The following is a 22,159-nucleotide window of genomic DNA, read 5'->3' on the forward strand; positions in this document are numbered from 1 at the left end:
CAATGTTGCCTGGGTTTATCTGTCCTTGGGGTATATCCACCAGGTGGATTAAGGAGGGGAAACAGGTCCAGATCTATTTTGGGGTAAAAACGAAGATATTTCTGTCACTGACAGTTAGTCCATATTTTAAGTCACAGATTCTAAATGCTTTTGTGACAAGACTATTCTATTTTAGATTGTGACTCATGGACACCACCAGAAGTCCTGTATGAAGGTACATGACTTTACTACTCTAAGTTGAGATATGGTATTCAATACTATTGAAAGAATGCCTGTGTGTGTATCTGTTAGGGTAAACATCTCAGCCAGCAGTCTCTATGACATGTCTACACTTAGTTGGGTGTTTGAGGCAGGTTTCAGTACATACTGCTTTGATGACATGAATATTGCTCGAAGTCTACATTGATCAGTTAATGAAAAGACTGTCATCATTTGTTTTTGTGAATACACAATGCGATATAAAAATAAATCAAATGTAACATGTTGTATTTGGGATTACACTTTCTAGGTAAAGTACAGATTCTGTTCTTTCATTGGGTAGAGCCCACTTCTGATTCTGAGAGTGTAGGTTTCGAATTCCAAACGGGGCTCATCCTAGAATCTACCAGAATCTGTACCGTGGAAAAGGGGTAATTCGTAATATAACATGTTGCATTTGTTTTTTCATGTGATGATTAACTACACTGTTAGCAGTGTGAGCAACATACAGTAGTTTGGTAATATTTGTGCATGGACAGTGTTGTCGGAGAAAACTCCCATGACTTCCTCCAGTCTTAGTGTGTTAGGTGGCTGACTTTGTGTGCTGGTGATTAGGTGCTTGACTCTACAGGTGCGGGTTCGAATCTTAGATGGAACTCAACCATGAAAAGTACTATAATTTATACTTTTATAAGAAAATGTTCTCCCAAATATGACATAAGCTACACTTGATCACTTTCTACACTTTCTAAATGGTATTGTGTGATCATGGCTGGAATATAGTTGAATGTGTGAAAAATCTCAAGTCACTCACTCACTCACTCACTCACTCACTCACTCACTCACTCACTCACTCACTCACTCTTGGTGAGTAAAGCAATGCACAAGCTAACAGGCACAGCTTGAATTTAATCTGATCGTGTTATTATGAATCTGTATGTGCTGATGGGATTTAGAAATTGCCTGATGAGAAGTAATCACTGTGTTGACAAAGCTTGGTGTTTGTGGAGGCGCGGATATCACTCTGTCGTCATGCTCTCACTTTGTCCCAGGTTATTTGCTGGCTCTGTTGATCTTCCACAACAGTAAACTAACTGTGCAAGTTCTGCTGATTACGAAAGTGTATAATGACCTGAGTGCTTATGATTTATTTCTGTCATTTGAAAAATCCACAACATGTCAGTTCAGCCTAGAACTTTACAGAACCACCACGTTGTAATGATATTTTCAAATATGTAGGTGTGGATGTACTCGAACATGTTTAAACATTTTGAAGTTTGAATTCTGGTTAATTCACTGATGATTCACTGAACGATGGAAATGGACTGAAAGACGTCACATCAGTGACAGAAAAATCTACCTCAGATATCAGAGATAATAAACATGAAAAATGTTTTAATGTAAAGTATTATTTGATCAAATAAGGTACATTTCTCTATTCATGCGAGAAACTTGTTCATGACCAAAGCAATAAAAGTAAATCAGGTGCATGAAGTTATGTGTATCCAGTCTCATGGTATGTCTCAGTGAGTTTGAGTCATCTTCCAGTTTGTAGTATGACTGAATGAAGGCCTGTCAAATAGAATTAGCAACACAGATCTAGCTGCCATATACATTCAGATGGGTAGCCCTGGGGTCAAAGCATGTCCTTATCACGCATTAAAGGCCTGGGTTTGATTCCCTACATGTGTACGATATGTGAAGCTCATTTCTGGTGTCCCCTGCCATGATATTGCTGGAATATTGCTAAGAGTGGCATAAACCTAACTCACTCTTTCACAAATTATATACATTTGCAGTCACTAGTCTGACTGAAGACTACCAAAGAATGGTTGATTGTGGCAACAGCATAGATCTGTCATTTGAAATGGCAGGAATATAGCATTGAGTTCACTGATCTCAACCTGAAGATTGGTATAGGCTGCTGTTTTCTGTGATATGGCTTGTTCAGAATCAAATATCATAATTTATGGGAAACGAAGACACATAATGACAGTTTACAAGGAGAGTCATGGAAGGTTCCATGAGACCAGGATATGGGGCCATGTAGGGAAAGATAATTGAAAGAAGGGGATTTATGTCCTGGGTATGGTGGAAGGGGCAGCTGGATCCAGGAAATGATGGATGTGGTGTGTGAGTCACCGTGTCTAGGAATCTCTCCGTATTGATCAGAAATCACAGCATAATCTTTTGCTTCAATTTCTTGGGCCATTACAGGGAGCCAAAAGTCAGTTGTAAATGTTAGTATTGTCAGTTGTAGTTTAACGTCATTAGCTATAATGTGCCAATTTTGACCATAGGGTAACTGTGTGGGTAAAGTGTCTGATGTCTCCTGCTGTTTCAAGTGCTGAGGGAGCAGTGAGACTGGTATGTCCCTATGTGTATGTCCTATCTGCATGTGTTGGGTGGGAAGCCATGGTTAAACTTCTGTTCATACTGGATCCTGTTCAGGTCGACTGATACTATAATGTTTCTTCTACCCAGTGAAAATAGTGCAAAACCATCAGAAAGTATGTGTCAGAAATGTTTAATTCAGATTTCCTCTTGTACAAGAGAGTGGCTGATGTGGAAAAAGGCTTATCCCCCAATGTGGAGTTATTATGTATGTGTGTAGTATGATGTGTTAAAAGAACTTGTTCTATGAGGTTCAGTGGTTGTTCCAGAAGGAACTTTACTCTTTGGGCTGGCATGTTCGTGGAGTCTGAGGTGTTTGTTAGATCAGTGAATGCGGTATTGGAAACAGCTTTCTGAAGCAGCTCATTCACAGCCTTGTACTCTTTCAGGGAGAAATTAGCGCACACTATTGGAATTGGTCCAGCTCAGCACGTAATGGACTAATTGGTGTGGAGTCATTAACAGTTGTGGTTTTCCATCTCTCATTATGGATTGTGTGAATACAGTCTGGAAACGCCTTGGGTGTACGATGCTGTATTATTTGTGTATTCAGATGACTGTAAAGGAGTTCAGTGATTAATCGAACGAAAAACTATTGTATCAAATGCTGCGCTATTGTGTCACTATTTAAATACAGAATGCCTGGCTTTGTTCCACTAACAGATGCAGAACTGTTTAGAACTTGTGTGTGAGCTAACTGTTACTTTTATTCTGGTGACTAATCTATGTAAAATATCTGCAGTTTTGTACTGATGTGCACTCAGAACCATTTTCTTGGATGAGGAAATAGTGTGGATATTGCTTCTAGCAGCTGGTTGCCAGAAAGTATTCAAGAAAACTCATAATTTATACGTCAAATCATTGATGTCATCATAAAATATTATTTGGTTTTCAGATTTGGTGTCAAATAATTGTGTCATTCACATGGAGTCCGTTTTATATTCCCAGATTAATGTCAGTTCAAGACTGTCATAAAAATTCTTCTGTCAGAATTCACACTCATGTGATCATGTAGGAGAGTGATTATGTTTGCAGATTTGGTATGAAGGATTTGTAACATGTGTCTTTTCATAAGGTTGTTACGGCCATTATCAGCTCGGGGGATGTTAATGAGATGAGATATGGAAATGAATCTATTGATAATGCCCCTTTTAGATCTCATATCAAACAGTTTTTGATAATGGTCATTTGGCTCAAGCTAACAGTGATGTAAAGGAATTGTAAAGGAATTGCGATTCCTCATTCACCCTCAACCAAGATTCTTGCAGCAAGTGTGGTCCAAGTCAATGGAAGAGGGAGACCTCATTGTGTCTATTTGTAGCGTTGATTGAAATTGCTGCAGCTTTAGACAAAATACAGCAATGAATAGTCCCCAAGGGAACCTGATCAATAGTGTTGGTGATCACTTTGAGGAGGGGGGGATCTCAGCTGATGTGGGGCATTTAATTAACTACAGGGAGCATTCATGATGCCTCCTGTGATTGGCTAGCTACAATAGAACTGAACCTTCATTGGTTCAGAAGAGTCTGCTCAATGAATTGGTGATGAACATGGTTTTAGATCCAGCAGTTCCAAATAGAGCAAATTTTTAGGGTGTTTTAAATCAATAGTGGGCAGTTTATTTGCAGTTTTCATGAGAGAGACTTGTAAAGTATTGATACTGCTGACTGTGAAGGTGTTAAATGTGATTGTTTTGGGAATTCGTCACACCATTAGAAGGAAATGTAAAGATTTATAACACCAACGTGTTGGAACTCTTTTAAGATGATTATGAAAATATACGACTGTGCAACTATGTGAGGCTGGTAAATGATTTTGCATCATGCCATACTTTATTCCATGCTTCCATAACTTAAAGAATTGGGATTTCATTTTAATCCACAGAAATACTCATTTTATCGAAGGAAAAAGCAAGGCTCAACCATTGTTCTAAGTTAAGTATGAAGGTCAAGGGAGCCTTTACATAACTATAATGTTTTAAGTTTAAATGATATAAGATTGTGGAGTTAGTTGCCAAATGGTTGCTTAGGATAGGATTCCAGACCACAAGATACTTTGACGTGTTTTGTCTGATAATCAAGACAATCTTTCTTCCTGTTTGGGTCGTGACTTTAAGGCAATTGTCATTTAAATTACATTTTACTGAGCTAGTTTTACTGAGCTTGACTCTCAAAAACTGTAAAATAACTAGTTTTGAAAAAACACTATTTGGGTGATCAGTGATCATTTTATGCCCTATGCCAATACCAACTACGTATTTCTATTTCTATAAAGCCTTATTTATTGAAAGAAGCTGAAAGTTTGTACAATTGAGGATACAGGAAGTGAAGGCATACTGAACGCACCCTTCATGATTGAATGAACGAACGTAGATCCAGCATATATATTTTTCCAACTTGAATCATAAAAAAAAAATATTATTTCCCACAATCTGAATGAGAAAACAAGATGGCAGCCAGTGCCGTCTGCTTCAGTCTTGTAGCTGATCAAGTCTCCAAGTCTTTGTAGGATGAGCCCAGGTTTTTCAATCACTTAGCCCGTTTATGTACATCCTATGTTAACAGGATACCCTAATAAAGATAACAAGACTATTAGCTGTCACTTACCTCCCAGAGAGAAGCTAGGATAAGCAAATCTCCTGCTTGGAAAATGGAAAGATGTGTTCTGGGATATGCCAAACTGCTTCTAAATGTGAAGACATATTCGATTTTGTTTTTCTGAATGAAGGATTTTATGGTGCCAAAACATGACTGTTATCGTGTCATCACATTTTGCAGTGAAGACATTGTGCTAACTGAATGAAAGCAACATAAAATATGATTTAAAGACTCTGTTTGAATTTCTCACCTGATTTTATTGGTTTGAGTGTTTTTATTGGGAGATACCACAAATTGTCTTCCCAAGCAGCCCTCTGTGTGCTAGTGAAAGCTGGTTGGAATCATCAGGTAGGAGGCAAGTTTGAGTAATGAAGTATGCCGTGAAACATTAAAACACTCATTACCATGTATCTGTGGGATCATTTGATTTGGTGATAACGAAGATGATAATGACAGTTTAATGATCAGTTTGTGGTTATCATTTGATAGTTCTTTGCATGTTTGATTTCTACGGTAGATTCCCCCACAGCATTTGCCTACTCATGTGTGACTGAAGATCTGCAAAAGTCAGTGCATTATTGTTGATATCTCCCAGACTGTATAAAGCAATATTTCACATGCCAGACAATGGGTCAGGTGTGTATGACAGTCCCAGAGGTGGGACAAGTGGTTGTGATCAGTGAGGTGTGTGAGGGATTCATTGAGCTGTGACAACATCAAACCTTGCCCTTGACACCTCCTTCCCTTTGGGGAATCCAGGACATACAAGTCAAGCACTCAACAAGTCAGCTGAGAGATTACTGTGATGTTCACTTCATCATTCAAATTGAGCTGTTGGCTCTGATATTGTTCTGTGATGATCTTCAGCTGTGCTCAGCCATTCATCCATGTATTGTTCTGGATGCATCAAGCAGATATACTTCAAAGTATTTTGTGGGATAAAAAGATATACATCGATGTGTTCGATTGCGACAGTTTGTTGGCCTAGTGGTTAGAGTGTTCGCTCATCATGTCAAAGGCCTGGGTTCAATTTCCCACAAGGGTGCTTTGTGTGAAGCCCTTTTCTTGAGTACCTCGCTGTGATATTGCTGGAATATTACTGAAAGCAAAACAATACAAGCTCACTCATGGTTTGTGCTGGCTCTACTGCTACAGAATCGTGTCTTTTTTACACTCAATTTGTTCTGAAGAGTCTCCAAGAACATTTGTGTGTTTGGTCGATTTTTGACAACTTGTTGGCGTGTTTGAAGGGTAATTGTGAAGGGTGCTTGGTTCTAAGTGTGAGTTGTAGTTGTCTCTCGTTAAATTAGCATTTTAATGTGGGCAGGAAACTGATAATATTGTCTTTCAAATTCTGCTTTGAAGATCAATAATAATTTCAATAGCCAAATTAAACTTTCTTGTGATTTGCTTGAATTGAATGAGAATTATTGAAAAAAACGCTGTCATTATCTCCTTAAATGTAGTCTTTTTTTAGTTCTTTTTTTGCACAGTCACATTATTTCTTGATTTGTTATTTTTAATTTTGCACTTTTGTCATCTTTGTTGTCACATCATCATAATTCATCTTCTTTCAGAACTTAGGTCCAAGTGTGTAAAACATGTAACCAGAACTGGAAGACACAAGCAGACGTCACTGACCGCCATGTTCAGGAGTAGTACCAAATTTGAGCAACTTGAAGAGGATACATTTCACTAAGAAAGTTTTATCATGGGCAAACAGTGTTATTCGATAAAGGATAATGTGCCATTGGAATGTTGTACCAGAAATATGCTTTGAAGCAAAGGTCTGTGGTCCGACTTGCAGGACTGACAAGAAATGCTGGAAGTACAAAACACAGGAGCACCACTGGCTGCCATTGATGCCCCTCACTATAACAGACGGTAAATATTCACCAAGCTTGTTATCTAACACCTAATTGAAAAAAAATGTGGTTATTTACTAACATCATTACAAGGTGATGAGATGCGTTATATTGTTAGTCATAAATGATATAACTTGTATATTCACCAATATCCTGCGTACTTACCATATCACTTTTGGATTCATGTAATTACAATAGTAAGGGTAAACACTGAAGTTGAACTGCATCAGTAATTCATATAAAGGTCCAGGTGTCATTAGAGTAAATTGTCCACACTCAATAACTAAATGATCTGGATGACATTCTTGCTGTTTCAAGAGAGAATAATTTGTGTACTGCTCAAAATAAAAGATAAATTACAGAGGTTAACATCATAACCAATGTTAAACATAATTTATGATCCATTCAGTAACTACTTCAGCCATATTCCTCAAGGACCTGAGTACCTTCCTAGATTCTAACACTCTGTCATTCCTTTGTGTAAACAAACAGACCACTGACAATAAATAACCTGGAAGGGAGACCCCTGGACCATCCCATTTATCAGTAAGATGATTGGACATGGTACTCTCCTCTTGGTTTGGTTCAGATTGTTTCCTTGTCCTGGGGAGTCTAGTTCTGGAGACTTAGGTTGCCAGATGGTCATTCTTAACCTGGCCAGCCCTGCCTGTAATGTTTATCCTTGCTTTCAAAGTGTTCAAAGCAGTCCGTCTGGCGTCATGACATCTGCTTTGGCACTCAGACCCTTGGAGCTGAATAGATTGACATTAGGTCCCAAAGTCAAATTAATTAAAAATATATGTCAAATAAAAAAAAATTTAAATTCAAGGTAAACCCAAAGAAATTTGTAATTTCCATGAACTGAAGTTATCTAGACTTGCTCAGGTATTTCATATTTGAGCAAGATGTCATTTAATTCATTCTCATGGGTCTTGGAGAGAGACAAAGCTCTCTTAGCACTAAGATAGTCTAAGTGCCATACATTAACATACAACTATCTTAGCACTATTAGAGCTTCGAAAATCAAGGCCCAGGACCTAGCATGAGTTGTCACTGGCATGGCCATATTTGTTGTTTGGTAGCATGCTTTCATCAGTACAAAATATCATTCTTGCGTGATAACATTCTAAACATACAAGAGTTATCAAGAAATTATTGACTCCTAACAAAATAAGGTTCTTAATGAATGTTAGCAACTAAAAATATTTATTTAATTCCCAAATGATCTTAAGGAAATATTTCTATTGTAAGTGACGAATGAATACCAAAATGTTGATTTGTTTCTTAGGATGTGTTTAAATGGAAACCTAATTCTTATTTTTTTTTTGTTTATCAATATTTGTTTCCTTTAATTTATTCAGATACTTGCTGTGATTGTCTCATGTTGGAATTCAGAACCACCAAGTAACAACCAATCTTTGTGCCATTAATTAGGAGATACGCCTACTTAGTTTTGAACTTTCAGGCAGTTTAGCTGTTGATAAGATACCTTTCTAGTGTAAATGAGTAATTGTGCCTTTCCTGTATAAGGCTGTTATTGTGCCTGTTTTGTGGACAGCCGTCTGTGAATACTTTTCACATCAGTCAGAAACAATGTGTTCTAAAAACATGGATGAAAACTGGAAATTTTGTATCCCAAAGTTAATTTTGAGGTGAAAAAGGTGAAATAGAGGAGATTTATTGACTTGCTTTGAAACATAATGAACCTCAAGCAGGCCTTTTTACATTACAGAAATGATAGTAAATCCATGTTCATGGTCAGCAGGCGGCTCCAGAAAGTGATCCTACATTGTGTATAGTAGTTAAATATAAGCACTGACAGTAGTTTTCAGGAGGTGAATTAGTTCAAGGTCGTCCTAGAAAATCTATTCCTGGCATAGCAGTCAGGTGTAGGTAGGTAAATGTTTTTGCAAACTGACCTTTTGTATGACAAGCATCGTAGATCAGACAATTGTGAGAGTCTCATGATGAAATTGTTCGCATGAAGTTGCAGATGAGGAAAACACAATATGGGGAAAACACAGTTTGGCTGGAGTTAAATTGAAGTCTGTGTTCCATCACTATGAGGAACAAGAGCAATGGTAATCCGCTTTAGACATTGTACTCTCCTGTTTGGAATCAAACTCAGTTGTTGAGCATGATGGGCAAGCACAATCACTGCTAGGCCATCAGGAGAAGGGATATCATTGTAAATTTGATTGGCAGTCTAATGAAAATCTTAAGATAGATTTTTGAGTAATTTACGAGCAGTACAAGTAGTACAAGCCGGACAAAGACTTGTTTACTTAATTTACTCAACACCCAATTTGGACTGAACCTAAAAATATTATGCAAACTAGTATACAGTGGAGGCTGTCAAAAGTGGCATGTGTCCAATCCGCCAAGTTGTCAACTTCATGGTAAAGCCTCAGTCCCATCCATGGCTTGTACATTTATCAACAGCTCTACAATCCGGCATGTTGTCTAACCTGGATTATTTTTTCAGTCCCGATGAGTGCAGGTATAGACAGCTTTCTCTGTAGTAAGAGTAGTCATAATGTTGTTTTTCAAACAAGATGAGCATTGAGCATTCCACTAAGTTAAATTTTATGGTAGAGGTACTGTTTGTCAGCATGTATCTAGTAGTGCCTGAATTTAGTTGTGAAGTGTTACATTTGTAAGGAAGAAATAGAGCAGTCTTCTCCAATGGTACATTCAGATAAGAAAACCAAAACGTGTCAAGTAATATGCTGCTCCTTATGGTAAGACTAATTAATAATAATAGTTATAATTGATCACGGAAACTGATGCTGATAGTTTGTCAAGTAGACTTAAACAGTTTTATACAGACCAGCATACAAATCATTCAGAGCCAAATCAAGTCAGGAACACTAAACAAAAGGTTCAGTGTAAACCTTCTCTGAAGAACCAGAGTGCTTGCCTTTTGCAGGGCAAAGGGTAAGTTCACTTACATGATTCTCTTGTCAACAAACCAAAAAACCTGCCACATAATTCTAAATGATACATGCTATTGCAAAAATCCATTTAACAAAAATTCTGTTAAGTGACTAAGCCTCTTGTGCCCTGAAATCAGAGTTGCCCTCCAGACAAGAAGGTTCACCTCAGTTCTGTCATAAAACGTTATCGTAAATCACAGTTGAAAGATTGCTCTATATCAAAATTGCTCCCAAATAGTTGTTTGTAAGGCTGGTTGAAATCTTGATGTAAATGTCTGTCCACCATTGCAGTTTCTGAAACAGAGGAGTAGAGGATCGTGGGATAGATCAATATGGACACTGTGGAATCCCTAGTGGAGACAGGTCCTCCTACGCCACGACTAACATGTGTATCAATCTGATAACACCCAAAACTTGTACAAAAAAGTTTCAATTGATTTAATACACTTTCGCTGTAACCTGATTTTGACCGTATGGCAAGGAAGGATTGTTATTCGTGTTGGAGGAAGACGAACAGTGTGTTTTTGACTCCTTAGTAACCGAGCTTTCTTCAAGAAAGTCGGGGAAGATGATGCAGAATAACTGATTTCCTGCACCTCATTGTCATTAAATTGGATACCTTGTGCACAGAGAGGAGGTTGTGAGACTAACAAGAAGAGATGTGTTATTAAAGAACTATAGTTTTTGTGGAACGGCTCTGTGGTGGATTTGAATGGCTTAGTGACAGTATCAACATTTGTCCAAGACCAGAGGATATCTTGCCAGTTGGATAGGGGTCTTAACCCGTGGATTACTAAAAAGGAAGAGGACCCAACCAAGGCCCATGTTGATGGAATCTGCGTCCAGCATGTTCGACGTCCAGAACATCTATGGCACACCACAAATACCACGCAAGCGACCATGTCTTCGACCAAGACGAATGACCTTAATTGACCTCAGGTACTCGTACATGTATCCCTCCCAGAGTTCCTCACTTCCTGCCAGTGTGTTGCATGCTCACCAACTTCCTGCATCATGGATTGAAATCTCATAACCTGGCGTTTGTGGTCATTGTATGTAGCTGTATTCTTGAACACTGACCTCAGCTCAATTGCCAATGGACACCTGTTGGTATTTTAGCCAAAGGGCTGAAGTGCCTATTCAGCAGAAGGGGATGTTTCAGCTCGAGAGCTGAAGTTCATAGTCAGCTGATTTTGGAATTTCAGCTTGATGGGTGATATTGGTATTTCAGTATGAGGCTGAAATTCCTATTTCGCTGATATGGTATTTCAGCTTAAGGCTGAGGTTCCTATTCTGCTGATAATGGTATTTCATCTTAAGAATGAGGTTGTTTTTCTGCTGATAATGGTATTTCAGCTACAGGCTCAGATTTCTATCCTGCTGATGATGGTATTTCAGCTTAAAGTGGAAGTTACATGTCTGCTGATAATGATGTTTTAGCCCAAGAGCTGAAGTACTTGTTCAGCAGAAGTTATTATTCCTGCTGTTTTCACCTAGGTTGCTGTTGTATTCTGTGATAGATATAGCTTCTCACTGTTGTCACAGCTTCATCACAACCATCCATGTTCAAATGCTCACTATGTCCACAAAATGGACATTAAGAAAATAATTTCACAGTGTCTTTGAGCACTTCCCAGACTTTTTTTGAATGCTGCAGTAATGTGTCATCTTTATCATACCCCTTGATGTGCTTAGATTAGAAGTGTCTTATAGTTTAAACTATGTCTCTTAATTTGCTTGCAGTAATTGTTGTGTATCATGCATGCTGTGTATTATCATATTTAGCATGTTGTGAAATAAATGTCTTGCACAATATTTCAGTTATATGTTTATTTTTTCAACATTTTGTGCACAGCTTACTTTGCAGGCACACATATTGTAATGGAGATGGTGATAAGTGATAACTGCTTATTTACTATGGAAATTATTGCACGCACAGCTTCACCGTCACCGAGTCTGGTCTGGCAGATTTGTCCAGCTGTGGGCTTATCAGCTCATGAGGTGGGAGGAGTTATCTCCCTTGTGGCAACGAGAAATCAGCATGTGCCTGTACCATACTCAGGACCTGAGCATAAGTTTTTGAATTTTTCAGTGTTTTGCTTTTAGCTATGACTCAAAGGACTAGCTGTGTCCTTGTAAGTTTTGTATGTTACTTTTGATCTGCTGTACCAGTGTTGTGGTTTCACAAATCAGTTCCTTGTATTTATGATACAGTAGCCAATTGTGAAATGGATGGCCAGTACTTATCACCTGAAAAGTGTAAGCAGCATGTTTCTATTTCTTTGTTTTGAGTTTTCAGGTGATCACTGTTTGTTTGATAATGTCTTCTGTTTGCAAGCTATCATATATAATGATGTTAACTGATTGTTGACGTGAATGACAGTAGTTCAGCAGGTTTGTCATGTGAATGGTGTTTGAAACAAGTCCATGTAGCTATCCTGAATGAAGCATTTAGGTGATCATAACAGTGAAGTGTTGTCATGACAACAGCTAAACTTGAATGTCCAATCCGAAAAGATTTTTAATTTACATGGCTGGTCATAGCCATGTTCACTTGTTACGTTGTTGCTTGCTTATCTTTTTTAATAGAGGATTAATATAGTGTTTAGATAAATATTGCTCATGTAGACATGCAAGTCAATGTTAAAATAGACCTCTGTTCTATGAGGTGATTAAAACTGAATTTTCAGCCAAAAGGTAAACCACCGTAACCACTGTAAGTTTGGTATATCACTGGTATATTATTACTGTACAGTCAATATTCTGAAATGTGTTGCTATACAGCACCCAAATGACATTTTTACCTGTCCATTCACATTGTGATGCAGGTCAGAAATTTATCTTCAACAACCCATACTTGTTGTTACAGGCAACTAATGGGATCGGGAGGTCAGGCTTACTGGTTTGAATGATGCATCATAGTATCCCAAAGGCATAGATCGATGCTCGTGCAGTTGATCACTAGATTGTCTGGTATAGATTTTATATCTACAGAGAGCCTTATAGTTGGGGTTTTGCTGAGTGTTGCAATAAAATAAAACTCACTCACTCCTTTCCCTATCCAAAATATCCACATTTACGCATGCACAAACACAGAGACATGCTGTTGGAACTCTCTTGGCTTCCTTCTCCAGTCTGACATTCAGGGCCTGCATGAGACAATGAGGATCAGCTGATATGTGTCGGTGTTTGGTGTAAATGTCAAGCTGCACCAATGACTGTTGCAGCACATGTTGGTGCAGTCAGTGTGTCATCATAATGCTATGGGGGCAGATTCTGAATTGGAGCCATGTTCAGTCTCAGGGATCAACAGCAAAGCTAATCCCCTCACTCCCTCATCCCCTTACTCTTTCATCCCTCATCCTTTCACCCCCTCATCCCCTCACCCCGTCATCCCTTCATCCCCTCACCCTCTCATCCCCTCACCCTCTCATCCCCTCACCCTCTCATCCTCTCATCCCCTCATCCTCTCACCTACTCACCCCTTCATCCCCTCATCCTTTCATCCCCTCATCCTCTCATCCCCTCATCCTCTCATCCCCTCACCCCTTCATCCCCTCATCCTCTCACATCCTCACCCCTTCATCCCCTCATTCTCTCACCCCGTAATCCTCCCATCCCCTCACCCCCTCACCCCCTCACCCCTTCATCCCCTCATCCTCTCACCCCTTCATCTCTTCACCCCCTCACCCCTTCATCCCCTCATCCTCTCACCCCTTCATCTCTTCATCCTTTCATCCCCTCACCCCTTCATCCCCTTATCCTCTCATCCCCTCACCCCTTCATCACCCTTATCCCCTCACCCCTTCATCACCCTTATCCCCTCACCCCTTCATCCGTCATCCTCTCATCCCCTTACCCCTTCACCCCCTCATCCCCTCACCCCTTTACCCCTCATCCTCTCATCCCCTCACCCCTTCATCCCCCTCATCCTTAAACTGACTCTTCCACTGTCTACCTTCACACATCAGCCTTCACCCCTGAAATAGAGCGCTACCCAATTTGGACCCAGAAATATTCTTGTTCTTCTGGTGTACCCACTTCCACTTGCTGCTTAACACCATGACTCTTCTCCTGTTCACTCCTTTATCAAACTGCCCCTTCTTATTATACTCCCTGACTCTTCTCCCCACCCAACCAACTTCATCACCCACCCAACCACCCCAATATCCCTTCCCTTCGCCTTCTTACATTGATATACATCTCTGGACTAAGGCCATTTCTTTGGTCCAATAATTAATTTGGTGTGTGTATCATCAGACTTTAAAAGAACATTACGAAAAAGCTATTTCAGTGCTGGTACAATGTGATGATGAAGGGAGACAAGAGCACTTAACCATCACATAGTCAGGCTAATTGCTTGAATGACATAATCCATACATTCACCTCATTTCTGTGGCTAAATTTCAATACGTGGGTTTGTCTGCATGTGGAGTTTGCTGTTAAAACCATTGATTTTTCAACAATGATGGGTGCAGATGCATTCCGAAACGTGTTAGAGATGGAGATAGTAAAATTTGAACATGCCGGTCATTAGGCATGGCTCATCACTTTTTCTTTGACAACTGATTCAATATTCTGTCAATCCCGTCACAGAGCTTCATTAACAAGGGGGGTAGAATTATGAAAGCATAACAAGATTTTGGATGGGAGGCCACAGAGTGGAAGGGAAGCGTGGTTCTAATGTCTGCATTCACTGAGTCAGGGATGAGTCACAGTGATCTTCTCATGGAGCCTTGTGCCGTGCTTACACGACCATTCTCAGTGTGGAGATCCACTCCCTATGTTATAGACTTGCTCTAAAGCTTTACTGAATGATAAGTGTGCATTTTCAAAGGTTTTGTTAGAGCTGTGCTGCCAGGCTGTGCTGAATTATAAGTCTGCTGTACATCTATTGCCTATGTTGTAGCCATGCTCCAAGAAATTACTGAACGATAAGTCTGATATACAATTGATGCTTATGTTGTAGCATTGCTGGAAGGCTTACTGAACAATAAGTCAGTTGTACATTTGCTGCCTATGATGTAGCCTCACTCTAAGGCTGTACTGAACAATAAGGATGTATGTACACTGCCAGTGTTGTAGGCATTGACCATTAGGCTATACTGGAAGCCCCTGAATTTGTTGTAATTCTATCTTTCTAGAAACGTCTTGATAAAGGGACAGTATATTCTGAGGATGTAGGCTGAATGAGTTAGTGAGTTTTCATCAATATTATATGATTACTAAATTATTTTACTACTTTATTTCTTTCATTAATATAAATGTGTTGGTTTTTTTCACCATAACTGGAATATTTGGAATATTTTGTCCGTCAGTTAAAATCCCCAAAATGGGAATAGGCCCTCAACAACCTACACTGCTTGTGAGAGGAATCTAATTAAGATGAGACTAACGTCCTGTCAGTATAATTGCCGATTTAATTAACATGACTTTATGTTCCAAAGTGTCCAGATACCAGTGGTATCATTGCTGTGTTGTTTTAACACAACCTGCTAGGAATCACATGTACAGTGTGTAGGATAATTGCTCATAACTCCCCTCTCACTATGAGGAATCCTGGGGTTGTCGATACGAGGATGCAATTAACAGGCTTATTCTGGCTGTGTGATACAACAGTATGACACTTATGCAATGTGATAGCTCATCGTGTGGCCCATTTACCAGCCTTACACATTTATTGTCATTGATTTAGGTACAATGTGACGCGATAGTATGACACTACTGAATGTCACACAGAATGTCACACAGCTCATTTACTACTTATTTATAAAAAAAGAATAACAGACTTAGTACTGACTATACTCTCTCCTTATCTAGACTTGCCTCATTAAAAAATGGAATTACTATACCTCCATGGGCTTTGCACACAGTACAGCCTTTGAGAAAGGCTAGTGTAAAAGGTTCATGTGGTCAGTGAATCAGGTGCTTCAAAAGGGGAGTGAATGAAGTTTTTAGATTAGAGGTTTTTAGCAGTATTCCAGCAATATCATGGCAGGGGACTCCAGAAATAGGCTTCACACATTGTACCCATGTAGTGGTTTCAGATGTATAATAAGGGATAGAAAACTCAGTGCTTGATGTATTAACTTAAGTCTTTCAGTCCAATAACAATTTTGTAACGTTTCATTAATAGGATCAAAGCACAATATCACTTACCAGAGGTTTATATACTCTAAGAGACAGACAGATGCAAGCTTCAGATCTGTTCCATTTGGTTGAAAACTTGAAGCAAGTTGAAAACCTGAGGCAGAGTGCCCTACCAAGTATAATCATCGGACAAATCTAGGATGCATGTCACCTCATGTGTTAAGAAATCTCATCATCATTATCTAGATGCGGTAATGTCTGACCTGACCTGTATTAAATCTATCATTGGATATCTGACCTAGCTTGACAATTGGCCTACCAGCAGTCTGTCCTGATCAGTATTCAGTGTATGAGCTTGATGTCAGGCCAGACCTGTATCAGATCTATCAAGGATGTCTGACCTAACTTGGACCATCCCTATGAACTGTTTGAACTGATCTATATTCCATCCTTCTAACAAACATCAAAGAGGTCATCCATTGTCTGCAGGGGTACTACAGATGTGTACCACAGATACGTTTCTGTATACAGAAGTGTACCCTTGTCAAAATCAAAATACAGAAACGTAGCTTTGTGCGATTCCATTCTGTACTATGTTGTTTTCTAGATGAGAACTGTCATACTGTTGTATTAGATGGGTTTGATTGCATACTTGCTATCAGTTGTTTCGGTTTTGGAATGTTGTCTATGAACTCATCCACCAATAGAGTACTAGAGTATGTTTTGAATTTCAACCTTTGGTACATCAGATAAGATGATGTAAGATATCTACTGCACAGCATTCCATCAAGAAACAGTAGCAATATTCTATAAACTACAAACGTAAACACAGTAGTTACAAACAGTTATGAGGTAGTACACAACGTTCAGTTAAAATTGTACATTTCATGACATGTTTTAGAAATGGTTTTTGGATTTCTGTTAGAAATTGTTAGAAATTGTTCTTTTCTTGAGAGTGAAGAAAATATCTGATCATGAAAAAGCAATGTTTGTCGAAGTGATTCCCTTTCTTTGCTATACTTGGTACAAGATATTATATGGTGTTGTTCATCTTCTAAGACAATGCACGTTTCACTGAGACGATGTTCTAGTGGGGTTGCAGGTTTTGTGTATCTTCCAGTTTCTGTTTTGAGTTTATGATTACTTTATATCTGTAGTACCTGTGATGACAATAACCCATTCAGCCAAACTATCTATGTGGGGGCTGTCAGATAAATCTGACCAGACTGGTACTAAGTCTAAGAGCAACGGCTGACCAGATGTGTTTTGTCTATGGCTGTTGTGTACAAGATGTTGGACAATGTTCCTGGTGTTGGCCTGCCCTGCCAGATATACACACACTGTTCACCCCTTGGTGGTACACTACCTGCCCTCCCAGCACTTCCTACAGGAAATTACAAGGGTGTCTGCAGTTGATTTGTCCAGCAGGGACACTCTACAGACTCTCAGTTCTACCTACAGAAACTCACAGCCTTGTCTCTGATGAACGTTTCTTAAATAGTGATGATAGCTGGAAGTGTCTTGACAGTCAGCAGAAGTTGTAGCTGTACTGTCTTACCTTGTATGGAGATCACATGATGCAAACATCCTGGCATGAGGACAGATTCTTAGTACAATGGATTGTATCATTGGAATCACCTTGTGAAACTGAATTTTGAATCCTGCATGCATCATTGGACATCCATGTGTTGAAACTTAAAAATTATCCATTGTATCATGAATAATTTGTCTTACACTGAATCATGCTAAACACACTGAATCATGCAAAACAAATTGAATCATGCGAAACAAATTGAACCCTGAGAAACATGCACATGATAACAAGAATTATATATGCTGCCTGTGAGATTGTGTTTGATCTGATGTGTGACCAACATGGAGGGCATCTGTTATGGCAGCTGATCCACCTGTAATGAAGATCTGTTACAATGAGTGTTCTATGTGATTGAAGATCATTGTGACATAAGGCAGAGTATTGTAGTTCATGCTATCAACCACAGGCTTGCTGGGACAAGACAAGTATTTATAGGTTGATTAGTTAGGATAGTAGATGTATGTGTGCAGGAAAACTGTTCCCCTGACAACTGCATGTAGTTTGTGAATAGGATCCCAGGGTCGGGAAATAGCCTGAGTGATAGGTGTTTATAATAAACATCCTGTTGTAGGATCTCACAAGGGGTGTTCCTCAGCAAATCTTGCATCCCAGTCTTAATGTGGGTCATGGACATACAGAGAACTTGCCCTAAATGTGAAGTGGTGCAGGGATGGTATTTATAACACAAGAAAGTCTGTTAATGTTTGTTAAGCTACATTGATCAACTTGTATCGAATTATAATTGTGTTCATAAACCAGTCAGCCTTGAACATAAAATCAGTTAAGACCCAAATAACTACAGGACTATCTCAGGGAGATTATTGTTGTACAAACACAGGGAGACTTACTTACCGTGACTGAAAAACACCACTCTGTACCACAGTTGATAGTATTACTCCATGATTACTGATAGATACAGCTTAGAACAGTGGTGTCTCTCACTGCTACATTCTGTAGGGAGATGGTTCCTGCTAATGGCCCCATTACACCATTAAGCCCTAGAGCATGGTGATGGGAAACTGGTGCTATGCTTTGAGGGAGATTCTGCCATTCTTCCCTCTCCTGGTTGGTCCTTGTTTACAGTGTTTTACCTTGACTCAGGGGTTCAAATATATATTTGGAAGGGACTTGCCACAGGGCAAGTGACTTCAAGAAAGGAACTTGTCTGAACTAATTTTCCAGTTGCCCTGATTTTATGACACAATGTTTGATGTTAATGCTTACTGGACTATTCATCGAAGTGTGATAAATTTCAAAGAGCGATAGCTCTAAATTACTATTATCATGATTATTGTTTAGTGTAATAGCTACATTATGAGCAGATATGAAATGAAATCCAAGTTTATTTGCAGTTTGAGACCATAAGTGGAAATTATCTAGTAGTCCACGGACAAGTAATATACAATTATTTGATTGCCGGAAATGGAAAGTGTCTTGTCCCGGGCATTGGGCGTCATAATATACAAGTTAACATCCATAAAAATTCCCACCTTAATGATCATCTGGATAGTGGTCAAGATTGCATAACATAACATACACAAATAACTGATCTTGTGGAACTGCAGGCACAGTGAATGTTTTGGGTGTCCAACACATTTTGTTTTTCTGCGTCCATTCTCTACATTTGTTTACAGTGGAAGTACGTTTGTACAGGCTTGAAGCATGTGCTGAGCACAGCATTAGATGCCATTAGTCTCTCAGACTCCAGGGCATATATTTAATAAAACAATCACCCCTCTCCATTCCCATCCCATTGCCAGCTCTAGCAGCCTGTACTCATCTCTCCAGCGTGGCAGCTGCCCTACTAGTCCGTCCCTCAATGTACCTCTACAGTGCAGCTTGGTAATGGATGGGCTCTGTCATCAGGAAAGACCAGCTTAGGATATATGTGTCTCGCAGATCATTGTCCAGCCTAGCTATGAACAGATTGTTTTTGTCAGTAATTGTAACAGACCATGCTAGGATATATGTGTCTGCCAGCCTGGTACAGTCCGGCTGAGTCAAGAGTCAGACCATGCTAGGATATAAGTGGCTGCCAGCCTGGTACAGTCCTGCTGAGTGAAGAGTTCTGGGCTAATGTCTCTGCCCTCTCCTATGTCGATGGAAACCTTTGCAAGTCTAGAATATGTGGCAAGTCTAGATTCCACAGTTGCTGAAACTGATGAATATCTCATCAGAGACTAGATGTTAGTCTACCCTTTCTTATTAATGTCTAATTAAATTGTCCAGAGCCTTGATTTGGGGGAAGTGATGCTTTGGAGAATAGAATACTTGTCGTAAGAGACATTTTACAAGATTGGGTGATCAGACTTGTTGACTTGGTTGACACCTTATTATCCCCATTGTGTAGATCAATGCTCATGCATTTTCTCGTCCAGGCATGATTGTTTATATACCACCACCATATAGCTGAAATATTGCTGAGAGTGACGTAAACAACAAACCAACCAACCAATGACATTCTAGAGACACTCCAAGCATTGACCATAGTGTAGATAGTATATGGTCTCTGCTCCAAGTAAGCTACCTACTATGCTTTACATAAGTCGTAAATCCAAACTTTTTCTACTAGTGTCTACCTCTTCATAATGGTGCCAGTTCTTGCTGATGGAGTGTATTCTGTCTATTGGTGTCTTCCCTGTTAAAGGTATCTACCATGACCAAAGGTGTCTACGTATACCCTGCCTTTGAATAGTATCTACCATGGCAAATAGGTTCTGTCATTCTCAGTGCTATCAGGCTGCTACCAGTAATGTTTAGTAGACTAACACTTGGTCTTTGAATGTATATCATTGTAATAATAACAAATAAACCCATTAAATTGAAAGGGAACCCCAGTGAGATAGATATTCAGAACTTGATGAAATCTCAACTCACTTCATGTAGGACTTCAGCTCATTACTTGCTTAGTTTCTGCTTGTCCTTAATGACTAAGAACTTGGACAGAAGAGACTGGCCGCCAGACCAGATGGATGGTCTTTTTAATGATCTTCTTGATGTTCTCCTGGTGTATGTCAGCATATACACATATAAAAGCTGAAGGCAACCAGCTACTTTGTACCTCTACATTCCTAGCCGGCCATGTGTCTGGACGGTGAGTTAGCACTGACTTTTATGATACAAAGATACAGTGATCCTAATGGAGCTACAGGGACAGTATTTCTGTGAACATGTTGTTGATTGGAAGAAATATGTCAAATTAAGTAAGCTATGGGTTGAAGGAACTCATGGATGAATGATTTGTGATTAACACCAATATATCCAAGAATACAATTTCTGTCCTAGGTGGCCATGTGTCAGGGAGGATGGATTGGCACTAACTTATATGATACACTGATATAAGGGACGAATACGGAAATAATGGCAATATTCTGTGAACATGTTAATTAGTAGAAGAAATATGACAGGTTAAGTCATCTATGGTTGATGGGAAGGCACAAGTTGAATCTTGTAGCAAACATCATGATATAACCCAAGAATACATTAGCTCTTTTGAGCTGATTTTTCACAATTTTAACAAAAGGAACTGAGAAAATCACTTCATTTTCAGAAACTTCATAAAATCTACTCACCAGAGTATTGCAGATTCGTGTGTTATTTTCAGCTATTTGTTTAGAATCTGTATTAAAGAGACACAATTCCAAAACATTATTGTGTTTGATTTGCCATACATTTCTGACCACTTACTTTCTGTCAGTTAAACAGGCATTTTAAACATCTATTCATTCAGTTTTTATTGGTCAAGGATATTTCAAGTCCAATATTTGCCATGTTTTGATTGGCTGCTTGTTTAGAAATATGATGTTATCAACAACATTTGTCCCAAGGGACATGTGACACTGTGGTAAACTAAGTTTTTTACCTGCCTGAATCTGTCCTGTAGCTTAATCTGGAAGCTGAGATGTTGAACAATGGCAGAAGCATTGTATAAGGGGAAGCTACACGCCATATCTCACACATAGTCTCTAAAGCATTCTTTGACACTTGAACAAAAATAAACAAATTTCAATTCTTCATTCTGCCCTGAGCTTGTTTTACAGCTTTGACTTGTAAGATGAGATGTGGGAATCGGCCAGGAGTTACATAACGGGATGCTAACCCTGTATCCCCCACACATGGTATAACAGCAGGGATGTCTGCAGACTTGGAAAATTCTCCAGATGGAACAGGCATTCCCTCGAAACAGGGTTTCATTGCCAGCCTAATTTTCTTCAGCAGTAGAGAGGAGTGCCTGCCTGTAACTGTAAATTAGCAGACGGGTTATCCCCTAGTCAGGATGTATTGACTGACGGAGGAGGAAGGGAAGTGCGCGAGGTGGAGATATACTTTCACATTCATAGTGGAGTGCTGTCACTTAGGTCACAATTGTTTCCCTGAATAGTGGATCAGGATTTCTGTCTTAGCTTTTGTGCTGCCAACTGTGGAGTATTCCGACTGGAGTTTTGGGAACGGTGTCATGTTGTGTTGTCTGAATTCTCTCTGGAA

At 39.3% G+C, this 22,159-nt stretch overlaps 1 protein-coding gene across 7 annotated transcripts in view; it reads left to right on the top strand.

Annotated features, from left to right (window-relative positions):
• Positions 1–22,159, top strand: part of LOC137288891 (uncharacterized) — a 148,297-nt gene that overhangs the window by 70,739 nt on the left and 55,399 nt on the right. For 4 of the 7 annotated variants that reach the window (XM_067820822.1, XM_067820823.1, XM_067820825.1 and 1 more), the window contains one exon: positions 6,767–7,073. In XM_067820822.1, the coding sequence (XP_067676923.1) occupies positions 7,009–7,073 (65 nt within the window). In that variant the 5' untranslated portion in view covers positions 6,767–7,008. Of the gene's footprint in view, positions 1–6,766; positions 7,074–10,281; positions 10,930–22,159 lie in introns of all 7 variants that reach the window. The other 3 variants (XM_067820819.1, XM_067820820.1, XM_067820826.1) reach the window with 1 other exon arrangement.

Source organism: Haliotis asinina, chromosome 1 (assembly GCF_037392515.1).
Source record: "Haliotis asinina isolate JCU_RB_2024 chromosome 1, JCU_Hal_asi_v2, whole genome shotgun sequence".
NCBI classification, from domain to species: Eukaryota; Metazoa; Mollusca; class Gastropoda; order Lepetellida; family Haliotidae; genus Haliotis; species Haliotis asinina.